Source organism: Portunus trituberculatus, chromosome 34 (genome assembly GCF_017591435.1).
Source record: "Portunus trituberculatus isolate SZX2019 chromosome 34, ASM1759143v1, whole genome shotgun sequence".
Lineage (NCBI taxonomy): Eukaryota > Metazoa > Arthropoda > Malacostraca > Decapoda > Portunidae > Portunus > Portunus trituberculatus.
In genome coordinates this window covers 5,943,549-5,960,168 of record NC_059288.1, presented here as the reverse complement: position 1 = coordinate 5,960,168, position 16,620 = coordinate 5,943,549, and the positions used below count along the sequence as shown (strand labels likewise).

Here is a 16,620-nt window from a genome sequence, read left to right as displayed (position 1 = left end):
TAGTAGTAGTAGTAGTAGTAGTAGTAGTAGTAGTAGTAGTAGTAGTAGTAGTAGCAGTAGTAATCCTGCTGTAGTAGTAGTAGTAGTAGTAGTAGTAGTGTGTCGTAGGAGTAGTAGTAACGATAATAGAAGTAGTAATACTGTAATAGTAGTAATAGCAGCAACAGCATCAGCAGCAGTAGCAGCAGCAGTAGTAGTAGTAGTAGTAGTAGTAGTAGTAGTAGTAGTAGTAGTAGTAGTAGCAGCAGCAACAACAGTAATACCATTATTTTTTTTCCAATTCTGACAGTTTAAACCTAACATTGAAATAAATGCCCCTTTTGTTGTCATTTTTAGCGTATTTGAAGCATCATTTGGGGTCACTACGTTTAAAATTCTCATTCTGACACAAGATAGATTAGCATTGAAACATTTGTCCTTTTAAGCGTCATTTTAACCATATTCTAAGCATCAATTTGAGTATACTCCATTTCAAATACTGATTGCAACACCTGATGACATAGCACTGAAAAAATAGACCCATTTATTATCATTTCTAGCGTATTTCAAGCATAATATTGGATCACTGGGTTTAAAATTAGCGCCACTTGACAGGACCCAGACCGAGACCCAGAGCCAGACCCGATCAGCTGAGAGCTCTCCACTGAAGGGGCGTTGTGTGTTATTTTTCATTTTTTTGTGAGATTATGCCAAATACTTCACCTCAGAGGACCAGTACATGTGTGTTCGTGTGTTTGTGGGCCACGGCGGTGCTGGTTGTAGTGCTAGTGGTGCTGCTGGGAGGAGAAATAGGTGAGATGAGGAAAAATTGACGTGTGTGTCTGTGTGTGTGTGTGTGTGTGTGCATCGTCTTATTATTGCCTTTTCATGTGTTATTTATGTTGCTGGTGTGTTGTGTTGCTACCTCCCGTTTTCTGTGGTGTTATTTGTGTGTTATTCCTGCTGTGCTGTGTTGTAAAGGCGTTACCTGTCCGTGATTGTTTTTTTTTTTAACCTGTTATGACTTGTTTGTTAAAGTGTGTTGCGTTTTCTATGATGTTTTGCTTATTTGTGTTGTTTCTACGTTACTATGTGTGTGTGTGTGTTGTATTTTTTATCTTGTGTTTGGTGTTATGTGTGTCATTTCTCGTGTTATGTGTTATCTTGTGTCATGTGAAGAGAGTACCTATAGCATTCTCTCTCTCTCTCTCTCTCTCATTTTTAGTGCTTTTCTCTTTTTTTTCCTTTTTTTCCATATTTTTCCTCATTTATTGCCTTTTTTCCTATATATATCCAGTTAAATTTTTCCTTGTTTCTCTTTTTCCACTCTTTATTGACCTAATTTCAAGTGTTTTCTTTTTTTCTTCTTGGTCTCCTTATTTTTCCTCTTCTTGTCTTCCTTTATCACATTTTACCTATATCTAGTTAATTTTCCCCTTTTCTCTTTATTTTCCTCTCTGTCTCCCTAATTTCTGGTGTTTTTCTTTTTACCTGCCTTTCTGCTTATTTTTCCTCAGTTTATCCTCCTTTATCACCTTTTTTCTTATATCTGGTTAATTTTCCCCCCTATTTCTCTTTATTTTCCTCTTTTTATTTCCCTAATTTCCAGTGCCTTCCTCTTTTTTTTCTTTTCTTTATTTTTCCTCAGTTTGTCCTCGTTTATCACAATTTTTCCCATATCTGGTTAATTTTTCCCCTCTATTTCTCTTTCTTTCTCTTTTTCTTTTCCTTATTCTGTTTTTTTCCTTCCCTTTTTCCTTCCCTTTTTCCTTGTATTCTCTGTTTCCTTCTCTTTTGCTTTCTTTGCATATTTTCATTTTTTCCTCTTTTTTGTACAATTTCTTTACTTTTTCCTTTCTATTTCCCTTTATTCTCATATTCTGTTTGTTGTCCCCATTTTCCTGTATTTTTTATTATTTTCCTCTGTTTTCCTTTATTTTCCTTTCTTCTCACATCCTGCTAACTTTTCCCTGTTCATTTTTTTTCTGTTTTATTTATTTTTTCCTTTTATCATGTTCTCTCTACTCTTTTCTTTTTGTTTCCCTTTCTTTTCATCTCCTGTACTTTTTTTTTCCTTTTTTTTATTTTCTTTGCATATTCTTTTAACTCTTTTCCTCTCTGTTTCTTTTATTTCCCCTTCCCTTAATTTTCCTGTTCTTTTCCTTTTATTTTCCTATCTTTGCTTATCCTGTTATATTTTTTTTCCTCTCTATTTCTTGTTATCACCATTTCTTTGCATATCTTCACTTTCTTCTCTAATTTCCTTGTATTTTTTTTTTTTTTCCCACATAACCTATTCATTTTTTCTTCTTTTCTGTTTCCCTTTAATATATCTGACACATCCTTATCCTGTATTTTTGTTTTTTTTTATTTATTTTCTTTGCATATCTTCACTTTCTTCTCTAATTTCCTTGTACGTATATTCTTTTTTTTTTTTTTCATATAGCCTATTCATTTTTTTCTTTCTTCATTTCCCTCTATTTCACCTCCCCATGACACATCCTTATTTTGTATTTTTTTCCTTTCATCTCCTTTTTCTTTTCATGTCTTCACTTTCTCTATTTAGTTTCCCTGTATTCTCTCATTTTTCCATATAACCTAATCTTGTTCTTTTTTTCTTCTTCTTCTTCTTCTTCTTCTTCTTCTTCTTCTTCTTCTTCTTCTTCTTCTTCTTCTTCTTCTTCTGTTTCCCACCAACCTCCCCTCTCGTGACACATCCCTATCTCTCATCCCCCCTGACAGCCCCCACCCCCTGGACGCACATCACTGTACAGGGCACCAAGTGTGTGAGTGAGCCGGTGCAGGGCTGGTTCTTCCCCGCTGGCAAGCACGGCTGCATCACCGCCATTGACTCCACCAATCACAGGAACAGAAAACTCAAGGAGATCGCCAGCCACCCGGACAATATCCATTATTCGTTTCAGGTGTGTGTGTGTGAGTTTTTATTTTTTTTTAGCATATTTGCATTTTTTTTCTTTTTTTTGTGTTTAGTTTAGATAATGAATGTAACTATGTGTGATTTGTTATTGTGTGTGTGTGTGTGTGTGTGTGTTTTCATCATGACTTTTTGTTTTAATCTAGGGAACATATCTGTAACTGTCTTTACCTAACCTAACTGATGGAACCTAAACTATCATAACCAAACAAGACCTGATCTAACTTCATATTGCCTAATGTAATCTAACTTGGCCTAATTTAATCTTACCTAACTTAACGTAATGTAATCTAACCTAACCTAATTTTAACCTAACCTCACCTAACCAAACTTAATCCAGCATAACTTAACCTAATTGAACTTAACCCAAGCTAACATAACTTAACCTAGCCTAACCTAATCTTAACCTAACCTAATTTGACCTAACCTGACCCAATCCACAGGTCCCGTCGGTGGATGCAGGCGGTGGGTTCTCACGATGGCAGCGGAGGCTTTATGCTGTCCTGCGCCTCCGCCTCCTCCACATCGATGGTGCGTGCCATCACCTGTCTGTACTAACACTCCTGCTGTCACTCCTCATAACACCTATATGCACCTGTCATCACCCCATCTAACTCACTCATGCTCATCCATCACCCATGTCCTCTAACACTCAAACTCTTGCCCTTAATTCATCATCCATCTATACTAACACTTGCTATCACTTCCCATAATACACACACACACACACACACAGGGTGGAAGCATGGAATAGTTTAGATGTGGAAGTGGTCACATGATTTTACACATTAGTAGATATGGACACACACACACACACACACACACACACACACACACACACACACACACACACACACACACACACACACACACACACACACACACACACACACATTTCTCACCCATCCAGCACACTAACACACTCTTACTTTCTCCTCCTCACTCATCCAGTCATCCATCCTTCCCCAGCAGGTTATTTCTCAGGACACAGCAGCCGGGTGACCCTGAAGACCTCCCTGGGGTACACCACCACCGGGGAGCTGTACCGTCCCAGCCTCATCGCCAGCAGTTACCAGGAACGCAAACTGTCGTGCAACTCGGTCAAGCGTCACGTCTTCCAAGGCCAAACCTTCGACTGCTCCCCTCAGGTGCTGGCCGTCCTCTTCTCCCTGCAGCACGACCGGTACCTCCTCAACCTGCTCATCCCCACCAGGAGGGAGGACACCAATGAGTTCACCAATCGCAACTTGGGACGTGTGACAGATGTGTATGTGACGGTGAGTGAAGGACGGAAGGGAATGAAAATATTTGTGTGAAGTCAGGAAGGAAGGAATGAAAATATGTGAGTAAGGGAAGGAAGAAGGGAATAAATGGAAATGTGTGAGGTTGGGAAGGAAGGAGGGAGGGAATGACTGAGAGTATCTTAGTGAGAGGATGAAGGAGGAAAGGAAGGAAAATGTATGAGGTTGGGAAGGAAGGAGGGAATAAATGAGAGTATCTGAGTGAGTGAGGGAAGGAGGGAATGAAAATATGAGTGAAGGAAGGGAAGGAGAGAATGAAAATATGTGAGTTAGGGAAGGAAGGATGGAATAAATGAGTGTCTGAATGAGTGAGGGAGAGAAGAGAATAAATGAAAAAGTGAGGTAGAGAGAGAATGAAGGAATGAATGAATAAGTGAGTGAGTGAGTGAGGGAATGAATGGAGGAAGTGAATAAGGGAGGAAATAGATAAAAGAGTGAGTGAATGAAAGAAAGAATGAGAGAGGGGAGTGAGTGAAAGAATAAGTGAGTGAGGGAAGAAATGAGTGAGTGTGTTAGGCAGGGAGTGAGAAAATAAAAGAAGGAATAAGTAAATGGATGGGTGAGTGAGCGAGTGAATGGAAAAACAAGTTAGTGAGGGAATGAATGAAATAATGAGTAAGAAGGTGAGTAAGTGAGTGTGTGAGTGAGTGAGTGAGTGAGTGAGAGAGTGTGTGTGTTGAGTTGTGTTGAGGGATGTTATATGATTCAAGAGAGACATTTCAAGACGCTTATTCACTTATTCTATATCACACCATTCATCAGGTGTTCTTCTTTTCCCTCTCTCCTTTAGTTCTTTCCTTCCTCTCTTCTTCCCTCAATTATTTATCTATTTTCTATCTCTCAGTTCTTTATTTCTTCCTTTCCTTCCCTCCTTCTCTCAGTCATTCTGCCATTTTCTCTCTCTTTTCCTCACTTGTTCACCTGTTTCCTCTCTCTTGTTTCTCTCCTATCCTCAGTTTTTTTTTCCTCCTCCTTCATTCATTCACCCATTCCACTCCTCATTCCTTCCCTCTTTCCCTCCCTCACTCACCTGTTCCCTCTTTCATTCCTTCCCTCCCTCACCCCTTCCCTCCTTCCCTCCCTCCCTCACATCTTCCTTCCTTCCCTCCCTTGTTCACCTATTCCCTCCCTCCTTTCCTCCTTCCCTCCCTCTCTTGGTTTTCTACTCCCTCCTTCATTCCTTCCTTCCCTCCTTCTCTCATCCATTTCCTCCCTCATTCTTTCCCTCTCTTTCTTCTTTCCTCCCTCACTCACTCACTTGTTCCCTCCTCATTCCTTCCCTCCCTCACTCACCCATTTCCTCCTTCCCTCCCTCCTTCCTTCCCTTCCTTCCTTCCTCCTCCCCTTCTTCCCTCCTTCCCTCTCTCCCTCACTCACTTACCCATTGTTCTCTCCGTTCCGCAGTTCTTCAGCCAGGCGGTGTGGTACATGCGGGTGCTGATGGCGTTGCAGGTGCTGTTCTTCCCTGTGGTGGCTGTGCTGCTGTGGAAGTTCAGGAGGAGCGTCGCAGCACTGGAGCGTCCACCTAACCATTTGGAGTGCGTTCTGGCCCTCCTCGCCATGGCACTGCTTACCATGAACTGTGAGTGTGCTGGTGGTGGTGGTGGTGGTGGTGGTAATGATGACAGTTTTAATGGTGGTTGTGGTGGTGGTGCTGTGGTGGTGTCTGGGAGTGTGTGGTGTATTTAACTTTGTCTTTTTGTTGTGAGTGTGGTGGTGGTGGTGGTGATGGTAATGGGTGACACTTTAATGGTGGTTTGGTGTTTGGTGTTGAAATGGTGGTGGTAGGTTAGGTTAGGTTACATTAGGTTAGGTGGTGGTGGTGGTGGTGGTGGATCCTAGGAAAGTTGTGGAAAATACTCATGGTGTATTTACTTCCCTTTTTCTGTGAGTGTGGTGGTGGTATGGTGTGGTGTGGTGTGGTGTCTGAGAAAGCTGTGGTGAATTTACTTTTGTTTCTATTTTTTTTTCTATTACTCCTGATCTTTAGAATTGAGAGTCTAGTTGTCTTCTCACTTCCTATACTGAGCAAAACTATTCTCGGAGTGTTGCAAATAAAGAGATAGAATAAGTAAGTGTTCTAAAAAGCATTGGGGAGTCATGGATTGCTCTCGATCTTGAAAATTGAGCCTAGTTGTCTTTTTCACTTCCTATACTGAGCAAAACTATTCCTCAAGTGTTGGAAAATAGAGACATGATAAGTAAGTGTTCTGAAAAGCATTGGGGAGTCATGTCTTAATCTCGATCTTGAAAATTGAGTGTGTTTATAGCATTTTTTGGTCTTTTTCACTTGGTATATTGAGCTAAACTGGTCTACGAGTGTTGGAAAATAGAGACATGACAAGTAAGTGTTCTGAAAAGCATTGGTGAATCATGTCTTGTTCTTGATCTTGGAAATTGAGTGTTAATTGTGTCTTGGTGTTATCACTTGCAGTACTGGTGAGCTGGCTGGTGTGGCTGGTATTGCTGGTGTGGCTGGTGTAGGTGGTGGGGGTGGCCAGGTTAGGGTGTGTCAGGTGGAGAGAGGAAGGAGTGTAAAAAAAGCTTGGATTATCGGATTGTCTCACTCTCTCACTCTCTCACTTCTAAAATTCTGCATGACATATTCCACTTACTATTCATCCACTTTAATATTTGCATGATAGAATGAGTTACCTATCAATATTCACTTATCTTTTCAAGGGTTTAATGGTTGAGGAGTCATTGGCACTCCCCTCCACCCATTAATGTCTCTCTTTTGTTATGGTTACGATCTGTCGGAGGTTTTTTTCTTCTTCTTCTTTTTCTTCTTCTCTGCATTTCATAATTTTTTTTTACTGTTTTCGTTAGTTACGCAGGTTAAAAGTCTAATTGTTTGCTCTCCGTCTGTGTTTTACCATTACTCAATGACTAAATGGACTAAAAAGGACAATACCTATTTTATTTACTCATGTTTTTTTTTTTTTCCATTTTCCTAATTAGTGAATGGGTTAAATGTCCTTTTTTTCCCTTTTAGCAATGAATTAAGTGTCCCTTTTTTCCGCTCCATCTGTGTTTCACCCTTACTCAATGTCCAAATGGTCTAAAAACAACAATATTTTATCTATCCATTATTTTTTCCCCTTTTCCCAATTAGTAAGTGAATCAAATGTCCTTTTTTTCCCCTCTCTGTCTGTTTTCACCCTTACTCAATGGTCAAATGGACTAAAAAGGACAATATTTTATCTACCCTTGATTTTTTTCCCTTTTCTTAATTAGTGAATGGGTTAAATGTCCTTTATCCATCTCTGTCCTTATTTTCATCCTTATTCAATGGCTAAATGGATATCTACCCATTTTTTTCCCCTTATCCCAAATTAGTGAATGGGTTAAATGTCCCTTTTTTTTCCCCTTTTTCCCAATGATTTTTCTATCTTTCCAATATTCAAATGGGTTAAAAGTCACATTTCTTGCCCTGTACATTAAAAGCCACATTTTTCACCCTGTACATTAAAAGCCACATTTTTTTTACCCTGTACACTATATAACTCATAAATAAGAACGCCTTTATTTTTTAATCGCATATTTTGCTGCCCTTGGTCAGTTCCCTTCCTACGTATAAAAAGAAAGGGAGAGGAGGAGTCATGAAGAGTTACCAAAATGACCCTTTCACCCACTAACACCCACTTCAGCTAACAGTTCCAGTGAAAATGCCGTTAATATTTACCTAACATCATTGAAGACCTCCTTAAAACCTGCCCTTGATATCATTGAAAACCTTTTTAAAATATCCCTAACATCAGTGAAACCCCTTTAGAATCTCCCTAACATCAGTGGGAAACCCTTTGAAATCTGTGTAACATCATTGGAACCCCCTTTGAAATCTGTCTAACATCACTGAAAACCCTTTTAAAATCTACCCTTAATATCAGTCAAACCCCTTAATATTTGCCGAACATCACTGAAAACCCTTAACATGACTGAAAAACCCTTAACATCACCAAGATACCCCTTAACATCACTGAACACCCCTTAACATCACTGAATACCCCTTAAAATCTATCCTTAACATCACAGAAACTCTCTAAACACATCTCCATAACATCTCCCTCTTGAGTAGCATGTATAGGGAGAGCCAGTGGTGCGTTATGGCTCCTTAGGTCCCGCTGGTGGCACCCCCTGGCACTTTGCAGGTCCCGTGGAGGTGGCATCCTTGGTGGTGGAGTGCCCCTGGCTGGTCGTGGTCAATGATGTGAGGAAGAACTTTTTCTATGCTTCCTTCATGACCTTCTTTCTTTATCTTACTGACAAACATCTAGAGGTAAGGGTAGTGCTGGTGGTGGTGGTGGTGGTGGTGGTGGATAGTTAGGGTAGTTGGTGTTTTTGGTGTTTGCTACTGCCTGTTTTGGTGTTTTTCTGGTGTTTTTTTGGGTTTATTTTGGTTTCTTTTGGTGGTGTGGAGGTGAATGGTTTGTGTGGTCTTGTTTGTTTTTTTGGTTAAGTTTGTTTGTTTTGTTGTTTTTGTTGTTTTGATATTTTGGTTTTGTAAGAGGAGGAGGAGGATGAAGTGGTGATGGTGGTGGTGGTGGTGGTGGTGATTGATCTTTGTTAAATCCTTTTATCGATGTTTTCAGTTTTCGTAAGTGCTCATTTTCATCTGGTAATTGTTTTTCATAATGTCTTGTGTTTCTTTTCAGTGTTGTAATGTTAGCATGGTGGAGAATTGTAAACATCTCTATTCACTATTACTTGTGTTGGGTCATGTCAAGATTAGCCAACCCTGCAGCTGTCTTCATTCCCTGGCTCCCGCTTCACACCTCTTTCACACACCTGACCTCCTCTTCACACCTCTCCCACTCAGCTGACACGTCTGAATAGATACATAACCAAAACTAACTTAACCCTAACTTTTAATGTAACTTAATCTATGCTAAAGTTAGGTTAGGTTAGGTTATATTTTCATTCACACGTCATGCCAGCTGAGTGAAGGAGTGGCAAAGGAGGAGCCGGGAAATGAGAAGAGCTGGAGAGTTCACTAATCTCGACATGATCTGTTTGTATTGTCATGATGATGTTGTGTTCTTCATTGTGTCTTTCATTGTCTCTTGTAGGGAGTGTTCTCAGTTTTCACTCATGCCTGTGTTCTTAGTGTGTTTCTCTTCAGCATTTTTGTCATGACGTTCCACAAATATTCTCCTCACCTTTAGAATGACAGCTCAGTTTTCTATAGTCTTGATAAAATTACTGATGTGTCTTGAGTGTCTTATCAGTGGAAACTTTGAATGAACGCTGGTTTTGGAAAGAGGCTGTGATGGAGTTAGTGTGATGTGCAGTCTTGTGTTCCCCTCATTGATGTAAGTATTGATGTCACGTACACTCCCTCTGCATGACTGTTTATATAGATGGCTTGTATGACTTATTTTTTAGAAGTTCAGTGCTCATGAGAAATTGATGTGCTTTTTCATGATAATCAGCTCTGCACATGGCTCTCAATGTCCATTTATGTTAATTCTGTATGTGTTTATGGCTGTCTGTTTGTCAGTGGCTGAGATTTTTATTGGCTTGGCTATCGATGTCTTTATTTTTATCTATTCTACATCTGTTCATGGCTGTCTGTTTGTTTGTCAGTGGTTGAGATTTTAATTGGCCTGGATATTGATGTCTTTCTTTCTTTTTTTTTTCTATCAATTCCGCATCTATTCATAGCTGTCCGTTTGCTTGTCAGTGGCCGATTCATTTACCACTTAGTTTGTTTATAGATGTGCCGAGAAATATTGAACTTTTAACATACAAGTGATTATTTTGTTATTTTCAAGGGATGTGACTTTTTTTCTGTGTGTGTGTGTGTGTTCTCTTTATCTACAAGTGTTCATTTAGAAATATTCCACAATTGCGCTGTTTTTTCATGTATTTATTTCATTTATTTTATTCTATTCTATTCTATTTTTTAAATTTTGTTTATTTACTTTTTGCATTCACCCTACACAGCACACTGCCACACTCCCCCAGCCGTCACTTCCCCCGAGGCAGCACCCTTCACACTTGCTTTCACAACTACTTATGATTTATGTTTCCCTTTTTGTCAGTGTGTAGATAATTCTGCCTGTTGCTGATTCTTTTGTCGTTTTTCACTGATAGGTTTACATTTTTCCCAGATGTGTATTCATTTTTATTTTCTTGTTTACTTATTATTTTCCCTTTACCATCATTATTTATTGTTATTATTTATCATTATTCATTGTTATTTGTCCATTTTTTTATTTTTGTATTTGTTTTCACTGGATAAAAAAAACTGAAAGACACATTTTTTTCTCCCATTTCCAGTTGCATATTCATCTTTATTTTCTTGTTTATTTTCTTTTTTTTTTCCCATACCATCATTATTTATAAGTCAGTTTTCTCTATTGTTGATTTTTATATTGTTGGAAGATTGATAGACATACAAGACATATATTTATCTCTCTTTGGTTGTGTTTTCATTCTCATTTTCTTGTTTATTTATGATTTTTGTCTCACCTTCATTATTTACAAGTCCGTTTTCTCTATTATTGATTTTTACATTCTTTTTCACTGGCTGGAAGATTAATAGACAATTTTTTCCCTCTTCCAGCTGTATATTCATTCTCATTTTCTTCTTAACTTAATGATTTTTTCTGTCTTTATTAGTGTATGTATTTGAATTGTTTTTGCCTATAATTAATTCTCATTTTCTTATAACTTTGGACATTTATAGGCATACATTTCCCCCCCCTCTCTGAGCTGTGTATAGGTTGCATTGTGACACTAGGTAATCTGTAGGTCTCTCTGTCACCACCTCAAACTTTTCATCCTCCTCCACAGCCAGAAGGTGGAAAAAGATAAAAACTAACCATGATAAACTTTCCTTAACCAGAATGTGAAAAAAATAGATAAAGAATAGATAAATACAGATTGAAATATTAACCCCCTTCAGTACCATGACGTGATTTTGTATTCATTTTAGTTACTATTTGGTGATTTTATACAGCTTCAGAAACTCATGTTGGGGATTAAAATAGTGAAGACTCAGGCCATTATGCTTCTGACCACCACAGACCTTTTCCATTGTAAATGAAATGATCTAATCATACATAAATTTCAAGCTAAAAATGTGTCTCAGTATTGAAAGGGTTAACTCTCACTCACTTCTCTGTGAAAAAAAGTATCCTGCAGCCAGAAAGTAGAAAAAAAAAAAAACTGATCTATTTTCTGTAACTAGAACGTAAAAAAGAATGAATGAATAAAGGGTGAAATCTTAACTGTCTTACATTTTTCCTGCAGCCAGAAAGTGAAGGAAAAAAAAAGAAAACTAAATTTGATACACATTCCATAAATATAAAGTGAAAAAAAGAAGATAAATAAAATAAAGTGAAATATTAATTGTGACACTTTTTCCGTAGCCAGGACGAGTGTGCCCCCATGCCAAGAGGGCCATTAACCTGAGCATCCGGTCCGGCACGCTGGCCATCATCATCGTGGACATGACAGAGCACATCGTCAGCATACAGAACCCCCTGGCAGTCACTTATGAGCCCATGCACCTCAGTATGTCCATGCTCATGTACGCTATGCTGGCCTGCTACCTCGGCTGCATCAGTGTGCGGACCTGTGCTGTGAGTGGCGCTCTGTTCCTCTTAACCTAACCTAATTTAACCCAAGAACTTCCTGCCTGCTTCTGTATTTCCATCTTCCTACAACTTGACTTCTTTTATGAGGGAGGTTTCAAGACATTTTTCCCTGGCTTTTGGATAACTTTTAATAATTTTAAGGGAACTGGTAATCCAATGGGCCTTTTTTTTTTCTCCATTTTTTATTGCCCTTGGCCAGTCTTCCGTCTTGCATAAAAAAGCTAATCTACTCTAATCTACTGTAACCTAACCTAATCTAGCATAACCTAACCTAACCTGTTTTTAATTTTTGTAGTGAATATTAGTTTGTTAATTGTCATATAAGTTCACCTGACCTGTAACTTCACATAACCTTATTTAACTGTCTTCTAACTCAACATGACCCAACTCATCCTAGCCTAACCTCTTTTCACCTGTCTTGAGTACTAGTCTGTTAATTCATAGGTAACTTCACCATGCCTAACTTCATTGTCTTTTAACCTAACCTAACATAACTTAACATCATTTTATCTCTGTTTACCACTATGTAACGTCACCACACCAAACATTACTTAACTATCTTCTAACCTAACCTAATTTAACCTTTTTTTTCACCTCTGTTTATCATTCTGTACCTTCACCACACCTAACTTTATTTAACCTTCCTTCTACCCTAACCTAACCAGCCCAATCCTACACAGGCCCTGGATGCCATCAGGAGGAAGGGCGTGGCACAGGAGGAGGAGACGCGGTGCCAGGAGGCGATGGTGCTGGTGCTGACTTGGGTGGTGTTCTGCCTCAGTGCTGCAGACTTTGTGCTCAAGAGGGTAAGAACGGCAATAGTTTTTAGGGGACTTCATTTTTGTTATTGTCTTGTTTTGTGAGAGATGGATGAAGGATGAAGGAGGCTAGGAGAAGAGTAAGAGAGAGGGTTTTCTTGATGTTGTTATTGTCTTGTTTTGTGAGAGATGGATGGAGTAAGAGTAGGAGAGTAAGAGAAGGAGAGAGAGTCCTTTATATTTATTGTCTTGTTTTGTGAGGAATGTGTGAAGGATGAAGGAAATTAGAGTAAAAGTAAGAAAGTAATTAGGCTTGTATTCTGAAACGCTTTGCTCTTTCACCATCACTGCTTTCCAAAGGCTTTAGTTGAAGATACTCATGTTTTTTTAGGGTATTTGTATGGTTCTGGTGATGGATTGACAAGATTTCTAGTTTATTGTAGGGAAAAATTGTCTTGAAAACCCAGCAAGTTGTCTCTGTGGTCTTGGAAAATTTTCATGGTGAAGAAATAAAGCATTTTGAGGGTGTTTTTAAGGTTCTGGTGATAGTTTAACAAGATTTCTAGTTTATGAAAAGGAAAAACTGTCTTGAAAACCCAGCTAGGTGTCTCTGTAGCCTTGAAAAATTGTCATGGTGAGATGATAATGCATTTCTAAGGGTGTTTTTATGGTTCTGGTGATAGTTTAGCAAGATTTTTGGTTTATTAAAAGGAAAAACTGTCTTGATAACTCAGCTAGGTGTCTATGTGGCCTTGGAAAATTGTCGCAGTGAGAGGGGAAGGCGTTTCTAAATACAAGCATGACTCTTTCCACAGCTTCATGACGGAATGTGGATGTGGGAATACAGCCTCGGAGAACTTGAGATAGAGAACACTGGTGGCTTCTTGCTGGGGGTGTTCTGCATGTGGAACGCCTACACCTGCGTGCTGCTGGTAGTGTACACCCCCCTCAAGAAGGCGCCCGAGCCAAGAGGTCAGTCTGTGGCAAGAGGATTGGGTCAGGTCAGGCCAGGTCAGTACAGAGGTTTGGAGGGTCGCTTTTTGATGCCCATTGATTCCCCCGCAGTGAGGATAGACATGTCGCGGGTGGTCGGTGTGCCGCTGAGGGCCAGGCAGTCCCCCTCCTTTGTCGACCTCAGAGTTACCACCTTATGAAGACTGGTGGGTGTAGGTGAGTCTTGTATCTGGTGTCTGTGTTTGTCTATCTCTCTCTCTTTCTTTTTTTTTCTTGTGTGTCAGTGTCTGTGTGTTTGTGTGTGTTTTTCTATCTCTTTCTTGTGTGTCTGTATGTCTGTGTGTTTGTGTGTGTTTTTCTATCTTTCTATCTCTCTTTCTTGTGTTGTGTCTTCCTACAATATAATTCTCACCTTTGTGTTTTTCTCTAATTTAATTCCTGGCTCTTGTAATTTGTACATTTTTAGTCTGCCCTATCAATTAGTCAAAAGCTAGTGTAATCTTACTGTATTTCCCTACCTTACCCTACCCTACCTTACCTTACCTAACCTTGCTTTACCTTACCTAACCTTACCTTACTTACCTGCTCTTTCATACCAAATAATCAAAATGTAATGTAGCCAAACATTACTTCTTTCCCTCTCAACCCTGACACAATGTAATCTTATATATAACCCAAACACTATAATGTAATCTAACACCATTCCTTTCTCTCTCTCCAAACAGAACCATAGAACCACCACTGGAACCTCGAAACACCCACCACACGCATCACACGCATCACACTCACCACACACACCACCTTGTCTATCCAGCGTTGAGGTGTCTGGGCCAGCAAGCATTCCAATTATCCCTCCACACCACTGCCACTAGGAATGTCTCAGGCTCTCCACGCACACCCAGAGCCCACAAGGCCCCATGAACCCCGGAGCAGAGGTAAGGCACTCCTTGAATCGTGTGAAGCCTCCTTGAAAAATCGCACTGGTCTCAGGATTTCACAGCATCTCGGGTTATCAAAGGGTGTTCCTCAGTGTCCGGTTTCAAAGTTTGGTGTCCTGTTGTGTTTTTGTGAGTAAATGATTGACGAGGTTGTGTGTGCCTGTGTTTGAGAGTAAGGCAAGGTGATGTTATGTGCTTGTGTGTGTTTTTTGTGTCTGCTTCTTGGATTGGATTGACTGTGAAAGGTTCCAGTGAGAGTTGTTAAGGTTTTCAAGGGTGTTTTTGGGGTGTTAGGTATAGTTCAGCTAAGGGTTGTGTACCTCCAACAGGCTCAAGTGGAAGTTTTAAGGGTTTTCAAGGGTGTTTTTGTGGTTCTAGGGATAGTTTAATGGTTGTGTACATATTAATAGCCTTTATTAAAATGCATTAAGGTTTTCAAGGATTGATTTGAATTTAGGGATAGCTCAACATTCATTGCACATTTAATAGACTCAAATGGAAGCTTTGGGGGTTTTGAAGTGTATTTTCATGGATGTCATGGAAGTTATTTTTTTATATGAGGGAAAAACTGGCCAAGGACAACAAAAACTAAAAAAAAGATGGTCTACTTAATTGCCAGTCCCCTTACAGGTTCAATAGAGTTAGCCAAAAGAAAAGGATAAATCTCTTGAAGCCTCCCTCTTAAATTTGGTCATTAATGGTAGTTTTTTTTGTATTGAGCAAAGAGTTATGGGTGTTTCCAAGGGTGTTTTGATTACAGCCATAGTTAAACATGAATTCTACACTTGGAGTTAGGTTGGAATGTAAGTTATAGGGTTTTAAGAGTGTTTTTCTTGATGTTAGGGACAGTTAAGTGTGGATTTGCAGTTTGAATAGTCTTGAATGAAATTTATAGAGTTTTTCAAGGGAGTTTTCTTGATTTTAGTGGTTAAACATTACTTCTACATTTTTTAGTAGGTGGGAATGTAAGTAATAGGGATTTTTAAGAGTGTTTTCATTAATCTAGTTAAAGGAGCAGTATACATTGTCTGGGTAGAAAAACACCCATGAAAACCTAAACTAACCATCTCTGTGGCCTTTGAAAATGGTCTTGATGAGGCTGAACCACTGCAAGACACAGGCCTGAGTGGAACCAACAGACCAGTTCATCACTCCTCAACATTTCAGTGTTGGCGTTTAGAGGAAAGTTTTGCTGGCAGACTGAAAACAAAGACCGACTCCATTGATATATTTTCATAACACTGGAACTTCTCAGCTCAACACCAGAAGAGAGAGAGAGAGAGAGAGAGAGAGAGAGAGAGAGAGAGAGAGAGAGAGAGAGAGAGAGAGAGAGAGTTCTTTTCCACCCCTGTTCATGTGTGTATGTATTAAAAAATAACTGAATATTTTGAAAGAACCAATTACTTAATTTATAAGGTATTTAATGGAGGTGGAGTAAGTTGGGATGATGTTTCCATGTGTGAGAGAGATTTTTCTTTTTTCCTTTTCTTCCTTTCCATGTGTGTATATATTCAGGATCCCATGCCAAAAATAACTGAATATTTTGAAAGAACTTAATTACTTCATTTGTAAAGTTTTTAATAGACATGGAGCAAGATGGGGTAATGTTTCCATGTATGAGAAAGAGAGAGGTTCTTTTTTTCTTCCTGTTTATGTGTGTATGTATTCAAGATCCTATGCCAAAAAAAAAATATTTTGAAAGAACCAATTACTTTATTTGTAAGGTTTTTGATAGACATGGAGCAAGGTGGAAGACGTTTCCAAATGTGTGTGGCTATTCACCTCTTCAGTACTGGGACACATATTTACTACGAGTTTTGAGTGTACGATTAGACAATTTTATTTACATTAGGAAAAGTCTATGGAGCTCAGAATAATAATGCACAAAATCCTCACTATTTTAATCCCTACAAGTTTCTGAAGCTGTATAGAATCCCCGCATAGTAAGCAGAATGAATATGGAAACACGTCCTGGTACTGAAGGGGTTAATTGAGGCCTCCATGTGTGTGTGTGTGACAGGTTAGTGGATCAACATAAAAGTGTAGCATGTTCCTGGTTCCTCTGAGGGGCCCACTGTAGCCTGTGTAGTGTTAGAAAGGGGAAGATTTTAATAAGTATTGTGTTTGAAGACCAGGCAATGAGTGGGACTT

General features: G+C 39.2%; 1 protein-coding gene across 3 annotated transcripts; it reads left to right on the top strand.

Annotated features, from left to right (window-relative positions):
- Window positions 1–625: 625 nt before the first annotated feature.
- On the top strand, window positions 626–16,374 carry LOC123512733 (protein wntless-like). 3 transcript variants are annotated; one of them, XM_045269301.1, is made up of 11 exons: window positions 626–792; window positions 2,722–2,903; window positions 3,358–3,445; window positions 3,884–4,191; window positions 5,620–5,797; window positions 8,367–8,494; window positions 11,592–11,804; window positions 12,500–12,625; window positions 13,393–13,549; window positions 13,643–13,747; window positions 14,257–16,374. In XM_045269301.1, the coding sequence occupies exons 1-10, from the start codon at window positions 687–689 to the stop codon at window positions 13,729–13,731; spliced, it is 1,575 nt and encodes a 524-aa protein (XP_045125236.1). In that variant the 5' UTR covers window positions 626–686; the 3' UTR covers window positions 13,732–13,747; window positions 14,257–16,374. The 3 variants fall into 3 exon arrangements, with proteins under 3 accessions (XP_045125236.1, XP_045125235.1, XP_045125234.1); XM_045269300.1 differs by having other exon boundaries at window positions 3,887–4,191; window positions 13,393–13,747; XM_045269299.1 differs by having other exon boundaries at window positions 13,393–13,747.
- The last annotated feature ends 246 nt before the right edge of the window (window positions 16,375–16,620 follow it).